The sequence below is a fragment of the Meles meles genome, chromosome Y, assembly GCF_922984935.1.
Source record: "Meles meles chromosome Y, mMelMel3.1 paternal haplotype, whole genome shotgun sequence".
Taxonomy (NCBI): domain Eukaryota; kingdom Metazoa; phylum Chordata; class Mammalia; order Carnivora; family Mustelidae; genus Meles; species Meles meles.
In genome coordinates this window covers 10137087-10145664 of record NC_060088.1, presented here as the reverse complement: position 1 = coordinate 10145664, position 8578 = coordinate 10137087, and the positions used below count along the sequence as shown (strand labels likewise).

The 8578-nt window shown below is 64.0% G+C and overlaps 1 protein-coding gene across 1 annotated transcript; it reads left to right on the top strand.

Annotated features, from left to right (window-relative positions):
• Positions 1 to 1074: 1074 nt before the first annotated feature.
• LOC123935938 (testis-specific Y-encoded protein 1-like) lies at positions 1075 to 4761 on the top strand. Its single transcript, XM_045996787.1, has 6 exons — positions 1075 to 1188; positions 1720 to 2535; positions 3888 to 3965; positions 4127 to 4238; positions 4440 to 4585; positions 4690 to 4761. The coding sequence occupies exons 1-6, from the start codon at positions 1075 to 1077 to the stop codon at positions 4759 to 4761; spliced, it is 1338 nt and encodes a 445-aa protein (XP_045852743.1).
• The last annotated feature ends 3817 nt before the right edge of the window (positions 4762 to 8578 follow it).

Genomic DNA, 8578 nt, shown 5'->3' with positions numbered 1-8578 from the left:
GTCCTTTGGGCCTGGAGGCCTTGCAGTGTATGAACTGAGCTGGGGGCCGACCAGTCCCTCCCGCCCGGCCTCCGCCCTTCCTCGCTCCGTCCCCGAGTCTGCCTCCCCAACCCTGCCCGCGCCTGTCCCTCCCGCCCCGGTCCCTCTCCTCCCCTCTCCCCGTCCTTCCCGTTCCCCCTCGCTCCCCCTCGCTGCTGCTTCTCCTTCTGGGCTTCTCTGCGTCTCCTCCTAGTCTCCCCACGTCCCCCCTCTCCCTGTCACCACCCCAGCCTTCCCCCATCTCCAAGGCTGTGCTGTTTGTAGTGCAGTATTGCCACAGGGCCCTCCGCGAGTGTTCTGGGTACGGTTGCATGTGCTAGGTCAGTTTGGATTCATTGCACCAGTAACTCCAACGTCTGCACTGTTTCAGGGGCCGGCTCGGGAAATTTGCCTTCTCCCCTCGGACGGACAGGCCTCTTTCTCCCTGCAGGCGCCCCTCTGTGCGCTGACAGGGCGAGTTTGCGAGAGAGACACTTGGGCCCACCAAACACCCTGCCCGTAACCTCGAGGCAGCTCCTCCTGCTTCTTTCCGCTCAAACTCCCCCAGGACAAACCCACCATTCCTTTTCAATGAGGCCCTCCCACGATGCAACCGCGACAACGCTGGCAGCCTTGCCGTCCCCCACGGGGACTTCCTCACACCTCCGGGGGCACCCGTCCTATCCGCCCGCTGACCCCCTCCCCACCCCCCCACACACACCCTGGAGCGACCCCACAGGAGGGCAAGGACCTGGTGAGTACCAGAGAAAGGGCACATGTGCCGTCAAGGCTCACTTGGCCATCCCCTCCCCGGCTGGCACTCCACTCAGCCACGGACACACACTAAGGGAGAAGTTGGAGCAGAGTGGGAAGGAAGACTCAGAGAGCCCCCGCATCAAAGTCAGGCGTCGGAAGAGGACGCAAGGAGCAAAAGAGAGCCAGACAGAAAACGGAAAGGGGTCGCGCAGAGCAAAGTAGCCGGGGCGCGCGTTTTACCCGTGGCTGGGTCCGAGAAAGAGGCAGTTTCTCTTTGGACTAAGCGTCTGGCCCCTTGGCATGCCGCCGGGGCCCAGTCCCGGAGCTCACTGGGGCCGGCCTAGCAGCTCTGTACGCACCCTGGTGGCCAGGCACCTGGGCCCCCTTGCGAAGAAATTTCAGGGGAAGTACTCGGTGTGCAGTTTCCTTCTCTTAAGGACAGCTGGGGCAGGGGTGGGGCGGCGGGGGTTGGGGTCGGGAGGCCGATGGTCCCTGCGCCCAGCCCCTTGGGGGCGCCCCGGCTTCCCCCCCACCCCCCCACCCCCGGGCAGGTCAAGGGGAAATCCAGGTGACAGCGACGCGGCCGCCCTTGGAGCACCAGCCGCTGACCCCAGGGCTTTCCCCCACTTGCGCTAAGAGGTGCGCGGGAGGCTTTCGGGCGGCGCGCAGGCACTGGATTCAGCCGCTGGGTTTCAATTCCTGGTGCCAGCCGAGGGGGTCCCAGGCGGACGGGTGAGAAAGGGACCGTGGGTCTGTGATGCCAGGGCACTCGCGGGAAAGGCCTGAGCGGTGTCTCTGAAGAAAACGTTTGGGGTCGCGAGGCGCGCAGGCCACAGTGGAGGACGGCCACTGGCGGGCTCCCTGGCTGGCTCTTGCGCGCGCAAGGGAAAGGCTGGTGGTGGCCACGCCCCCTGGCCTATCACTGGTTGGACCCGGAGCTCCCAGCGTTCTGCGCGGGGCTCAGAGTCTCCATCCAGCCCAGGCCGCAGGCGTGGCCGCCCAGGCCCCCCCACGCCCGCCCCTGCGCCGGCGCCGGCGGCCCCCGCCCCCCACCGCCACGCCGGGCGCTTTGCGCACGCGGGCTTCAGGCCGGCGCACTCTGATAGGCGGCTGCTGCCCACCGCCCTTCCCGGGCGCGGGAGCTGCACCTGCCGGCCCCGCCTCCATTGCCTTCCCTCCGCAGCTGCCTGGGCTCAGGGCCGCGGCCACATGGAGAGTGAGTCGAGGTCCGCGGAAGGCGGGGCTGCCCCAGAATCCGGGAGCACCTTGGTCCCAGACGGGGGCGGTGAGGAGGCGGCGGCCCTCAGGGAGACCGGCTCCTGCGGGCACGCGGGGGCGCTTCTGGCCCCAGAGGCTGCGGGGGTGGTGGCAGAGGCTGTGCGGGAAGCTGAGGCCCAGCAGGGCACAGAGGAGGCCGGCGCGGGGGAGGAGTTGGTGCTGCTGGTGGAGGACGTCATGGCGGTGGTGGAGGTGGTGGCGGTGGAAGACGAGGTGCTGGCGGTGGAAGACGAGGAGGTGGCGCCAGCACCGCCGGTCGAGGAGCCCAAGGAGCTGCCGCAGGCGGAGCCGGTGCCGCGGGCCGACACAGCCGGCGCCCCACTGGCCGCGCTGGAGGTGGTTCAGGAAGCGCTCCGCTCCGTGGACGCCCAAGCCACCAGGGCCTACATGCGGCTGAAGCGCAGGGTGCATCAGAAGCGGAGCTGTCACCTGGCGCGAAGAAGGGCCATCATCCAGGCCATCCCTGGCTTCTGGGCACACGCCGTATCCTTCCTCCTGCTGGCTGGGTTTTGGCAGCTGTGGAGGAGAGTGGGAGCAGGGCGGCAGGGAGCAGGGCCACAGCCAGGGGCAGGAGAGCTGCGGGGATGGGCCCGGCTCCGGCAACCATGGGCCCCACCCACCTCCAGCCGTAGGGACACCCCCAGCAGTGGGCCCACCCCCCAGCAGTGGCCCCAGCCTTGTACTGCGCAGCATAGCGGGCCAGGGTCCAGCAGCGGGTGGTCCCCGGCCAGGTGGGTGGGGGCGGGGGTGGGGGGGGGTGTGGGCGTTGTGGGGGAAAGGCAAGGGCTGAGACCTGTGCTGTCCTCCCTGAGCAGAAGCCGCGGGCCAGTGCTTTGGGGCCGCAGCACCCCAACACGCCTCTGCGGTCCCGGAACCCGTGTCAACTCTCTCGATTCCTAGCGAAGCCCAGTCACACTTGTCTCAGAGCAGATGTCGGAAGGAAAGGGTTTGGGGGGTACCTGGGGCAGATGGAGAGGCTGCCCACTTCATTCCCTGTCCTTCGAAACCCGTATTGTTCCCGTTCCCGAGTTGACGGCAGACCCAGGGTTGTGTGCGCTTGCACCCACTGAGAGTCAGTCAGCAGGCTGCCAGGCTTCAGCGGACCCCAGGACCCGGGACACGGTGCAGCGGGTGCTACGCACTCGGCCTCCCCAGGCCCTCCTGGGCAGGCCGAGGCCCCCGGCCCAGCTGCTCACAGACACGGTTCCTCCCTTCCTGCCTCAGCCTCTCCATGTCCCCCACCCTGTCTCTCTGTCTCTCTGCTCCCTGCCCACCCTCTGTGTCTCTTCGTCGGGACTTGGGTGTCCCTCTCTCCCCTCCTTCCCGCCGGGTCCTCCGACCCTCTCTCGCTGACGCTGCCGGGCTCTTGCTTGGGACCCTGGGTGTGCAGCCATGCTGCAAGTGAGCGGAAGAGCCCCCTTGTGGCACAGGAGGTCCCGCAAGGGCCCCGGGCTTCAGGTGAGCAGCCAAGCCAACAGGGCCGTGAGAGGGGGACCGAGCACATCCAGACAGCCAAGGAGGTGACTGACTGCCTCCTGGCACAGCCGACCACGGGCACGGGCCAGAGGGACGTAGGAAGGGAGAGCAGGCAGGCTCTTGGTCTTGCCCTGCGGGGCCCCGTCAGCCTCAGCCCTGTTGATCCTCGAAGGCCGGCGACGCCCCAGCGCAGAGCACGGGTGATGACGGGGCACGCGCTGAGGAGGTTGGGAGGGAGGCAGTGCCTGCTGTTTCCGCACACGCCGCATCGGGTCCCTGGCTCTGCGTCGGGAAGGGCCGGGTCGCCCCTGCTTCTCTTTCCGGACCACTGGACCTGGAGGCTCCTTGACCCAAGGCAGATCCTGAATCACCCCCAGATATCAGCCGTGAAAGGTGACCAGGACCCAGACATGCTCAGCTACTTGACCGATTTAGAGGTTCGCCCCGGAGACTGAGGCCGGCGGCCGTGCCTTGGGAGTGGGGTGTGAGCCCGAGGGGGTGCGGCCGAGTTGCTCGGAGCCGCGGTCAGTCAGTCACTCAGGCCAGCCAGGGGACACGTCCCCCTCCCCCTCCCCCTCCTCTGTCTCTGCCGGGGCAGGTGGAGGAACTGGGTCGTCCCAAGTACCGCTGCAGGTTGATGTTTTACTTTGGGAGCAACCCCTACTTCCGGAACGATGTGATCGTTAAGGAGTATCACCTTAGCATTGCCGGTAGGAGTGGGCTTGAGCTTCGGGGGAGCTGGCGGAGGGCCGCCGGGCACGCGGGCCCGGGAGCGGGAAGGGAGGAGGACGGGGGACTCGCGGCGGGCGAGGGGTTTGGCACCGGAGCGGGAGAGCTTGTAGGTTGAGAGGCGAGAGCGGGCGTGGGTCCTAGGCCATGGAGAGCCTCCCTTAAGTTTCCTCGCCCTGCAGGATATAGGGCCACTCGGTGCACTCCAGTCCAGTGGTTCTGGGATTATGAACGTGGAGCTGCCAGCCGCAGGCGAGACACCAGCAGCCTGAACTTCTTCAACTGGTTGTGTGACCCCCGCTGCCCGGGGTCCGACAGGATCGCCGAGGTGAGGCCCCTGCAGCCTGGGTCAGCAACGGTGATGCTGGAGTCCCGGCTGCTGGGGAACGGGCCGGGGGCCCCGTGCTCAACTGGCCTTTTGTCCCCTACCAGGTCATCGTCGAGGACCTGTGGCCCAATCCCTTGCAGTACTACCCGAGGCAGGAAGGCAGCCTGTGGGGATGAGCGGAGCGGAGCGGAGGGCCTGTCGGTGAGGAGCCCGGAGGGCTGGGTCCTGAACTGTGTGTGGAGGGTGCCGGGGACAGTCAGTTGAGTGGCGGAGAAACTGGAGGCTCGGAGGAGCCTGGGCCCACGGAGCAGGTGGCAGGGTGGGAAGTGAGCCCGCGGGAACTCAGAGCACCCACACGGGGCGGAGGATGTGTCTAGTCCGGCAGCTTCACGCCCCCTAGGCCGTCCGCCGGGAAATCCCTGGTCCATCGGGCGAAGCAGGGCTTCTCCACCCCACTTTCCTGAACTGTCTCCCACGGCTGGCGGCCCCTCGCTCGGTCCTGCTGCCACGCATTCCGTTGGGGATGGCCTGCCTGTTTTTGGGAGTCGGGCTCCTTGTCCCATCCCACTCTTGGGCCACGGTTCCCTGACTGCCCTCCACGTTCCTGAGCACCGCCTGTCCTCCCACAGCCATACGGACGTCCTCGGAAAAGGTCCTAGGCCGTCTGCAGGAAGGTCGTGGCGCCCTCGCGGAGGAGGAACAGGCGTCTCCCAAGGACAAGGCCTGCTCTCAACATCACCTTGGCAATCAGTGGCATCATCCATTTTCACAAAGGGCTAAGACTTTTGTGTGGTTTCTCCTGTTTCTCCGTGTGTGTTAGTGTGAGAGAGATGCGTGTGTCTATGTGTCGGAGCATGGCAGATGGGTGGACGTGGACACCACAGAGCATCCCCGTTTGACCACCCAGAAGTATTTGATGAGGCCTCCCCCGTTGAGAGACATGGCGCCTACGGGGTGCTCTGCCTGCACGCGATAGAGACCGGGAAAAGGTTCAGCAGGGCAGCTCTAGAGAGCATCCTGCCCATAGCTGCAGGGACAGGGGGAAGGGCCATAAACAAGTTCCAGAGCACTTTGTGCCCATGTGTCGGTTGGTATCGGGGGCACAGGAGATGGCCACGAGGAAATCAGCCTCTTGGGATCCTCCAGCCCCGATCCTGTTGGATCCCATGGGTGGGGGTGATGTAGAGCATGGGGGCAGGGCCCGGCAGGGCTTGGCGTGCGGAGAGAAACCCCCCCTCCCTAGGCGGGACCTGGCAGAGGATGGGAAGAGGCAGAGCTCTCTCGGTGAAGTCTTGTTCTTCAGAGCAGGGCACACAGGAGGGGCAAGGTCCTCCCAAGAGGGGCCCTCGTGGCCCCAACGCTCTAAGTGCCATCCTATTCCCATCGCTTGGAGAGCTTTCCCAAGTTGCTCTGCTCCTGGAAGTGTGCCCTGCATTGCTGAGATGCGACGTCATGCATGCTTCTGGTCACGTCACGTCCCGCGCCAAAACCAAGGGTCCCGGGAGGACCAAGCAGGAGGCGGTCACTCGCGATCCCTGGGGACCTCACCCCCCCCCCCACCCCGGCAGGTACCACCACCCACCGCGGGGGACTTCCCACGGATGTGTGAGGGAACGCAGGGGCGCTCCATGCCATGGGCTGTGTGACATCGTGGGTGTGCTGTGTGTGAGGGAGCAGCGGTGGGCGGGTCCGCGTGCGTGTGTGTGTGTGTGTGTGTGTGTGTGTGCGTGTGCAAGCACGTGTGGCCGCCTGAGCATTCCTCGGAGCGGCGGGCCGTGTGTGTGTATGATCCCGCACTTGCGTGTGTGGACTTGTGCGTCCTCTTTGGCTCCCCTGTGTGCAGGACAGCATGTGTGCTTCGGTGCTGCGTGTGTGCGTTTCGTGTGCGCGTGTGTGGCAAGTGTGTATGCCTGCATTCCGGAGACAGTGTGTGCTTTTGTGTCTGTGTGTTTGCACACCCATGGGAGAGTGTGCGGCAAGGCCTCGTGTGGCTGCATGCACATCGGGGTCGTCTGTGTTCTCGTGTGCTGCGTGTGCATGTCGGCATGGGCACACTTGTGCCTCTGAGTGTGGCCACGTGTGCGTGCCTCGTGGGTGTGTAGGCTTCAGTGCACGCATGTGAGGGTTTGTGGGGAGCGTGCACGTGTGTGTGCTGGACGCCGTGTGTGTAGGTGTCTGTTTCTTGGGTGTGTGTTTACATGAGCAGGACTGTGTCTTGGTGTGGCCGGCTGTCATGCCCGGGAGCAGAGACCGTGTGTTTGTTGCGTATGCCTGTGCTTCGAAGCACCCAGGCGCGTGCGCACGTGCGCAGGCGTGCACGCAGAATTCCGCAGGCCAGCGTGAGGTGAGTCGTGGGTATGTTGTGTGCACGCATTTTCAGGCACCGCTGGGTGTGTGACCCTGCAGGGCTACACCTGTATGGCTGTGGGCCAGAGACCTTGCATGTGAGGGTGTAGTGTGCATATCCTTGTGTGCCCACAGATTGCTGTTGGGTGTGGTGGGCTTGCCGGCCCAGGGCTTACTGTGGTGTTCTGTGTGTATCTGTGCTGTAGGTGTCGCCACCCCTGCATGCCTCTGTGTTGGAGACTCTGTGTGTGTGTGCGTGTGCGTGCGTGTGTGTGTGTCTGTCTGTCTGTCTGTGTGTCTCCGGGGCCTTCTTTGTGCACCGTTGTGCTGGAGCGCTGCCGTGAGTGTTGTGGGTGCATGTTTCCATGTGCACTTCCGTGTCCAGTTGCGGGGCTGAGGGTGCATGACTCTGTGACAGAGCTAGGATGTGTGCAGGGGTGCCCGTGCAGGGCTTGTGTGCGTGTGTGTGTGAGTGTGTGCGTGCTCAGATGGGTCACGGTCCGTTGTGTATGCCTGTGGGCTCGAGGCCGTGGATGTGGTCTCGGGTATGTGTGTTAGTGTTTGGGGGCACACACGTGTACGGTGTTGATGGTGAGGCCACCTGTGTTTGCCTGTGCCGGACCCTGTGTGAATTGGGTGTGTTCCGTGCGTGTTTTTGCGAGCACTTATGGGGCTGCATGGAAGGAACGGTGTGCATACCCCAGGTCCAACTGCACGAGTGTGTATGTAGTGTGTACAGTGGGTTCGCATGAGGGTGTGTGTGTGTGTGTGTGTGTGTGTGTGTGTCTGTGTACGCGTGTTTTTCCTAGGATGCAGAACCAGGCTTTTGCTTACATTCTTCCCTCTCCTTCGGGGCACGTGTGTGTGTGTGTGAGTGTGCATGCTCAGGTGTGTTGGGGTCAGTTGTGTCTGCCGGTCGGCCAGAGGCCGTGCATATGGTCTGTCGTGTGTGTGAGTATGAGTCACCTGAGTCACCCTGGTCACACGTGTGGATCTTTATTTGGCGTGGGACCACACGTGTATGCCTGTGCCAGACATCTTGTGGGAGTGCTGTGGCGCGTGTGAGTGTGTTGACAAGAGCACCAGTGTGTCTCCATTCAGGGGCTGGTGTACAGGCCGGAGTTCAATAGAGACACGTGTGTCTTTAGTGTATTCGGGGGGTTTGCATGAGCACGAGTGTCTGTGTGTGTCTGTGTGTGTGAATGGAGCGTGCTGGGGTGTGTTTGCATGTACGCGTGTGCGCCGTGTGTGTGTGAGATCTCCATGCCATTGGAACTGAGGTGACGTGGGCGTGGGTGTGGCACGTGCATGTGTTGGCACGGACACGTGTGTGTTGCAGTTCCTCTGTGTTTAGAAGAATAGTGTGTGGATCTGTGTGGCCCCATTCACGCCAGGGTGTCAGCCTCTGTGTGCGTGCGTGCGTGTGTGCCCATTTGCCATCTCCATGCCTTTGATTCAGAGATCAGGTGTGGGTGGGTGTAGCATGTGCCTGATTTGCAGGAGGACGTCGGTGTCTCGCGTCTGTCCGTGGTTAGAATAGCATGTGAGTGTGATTGTGTGTGGACTCATGCACCTCTGGGTGCCCGGAGTTTGCCTCTGCTGCGTGTGTGTGTGCACGAGTGTACACTTGGGCCATGTCCATGCCTT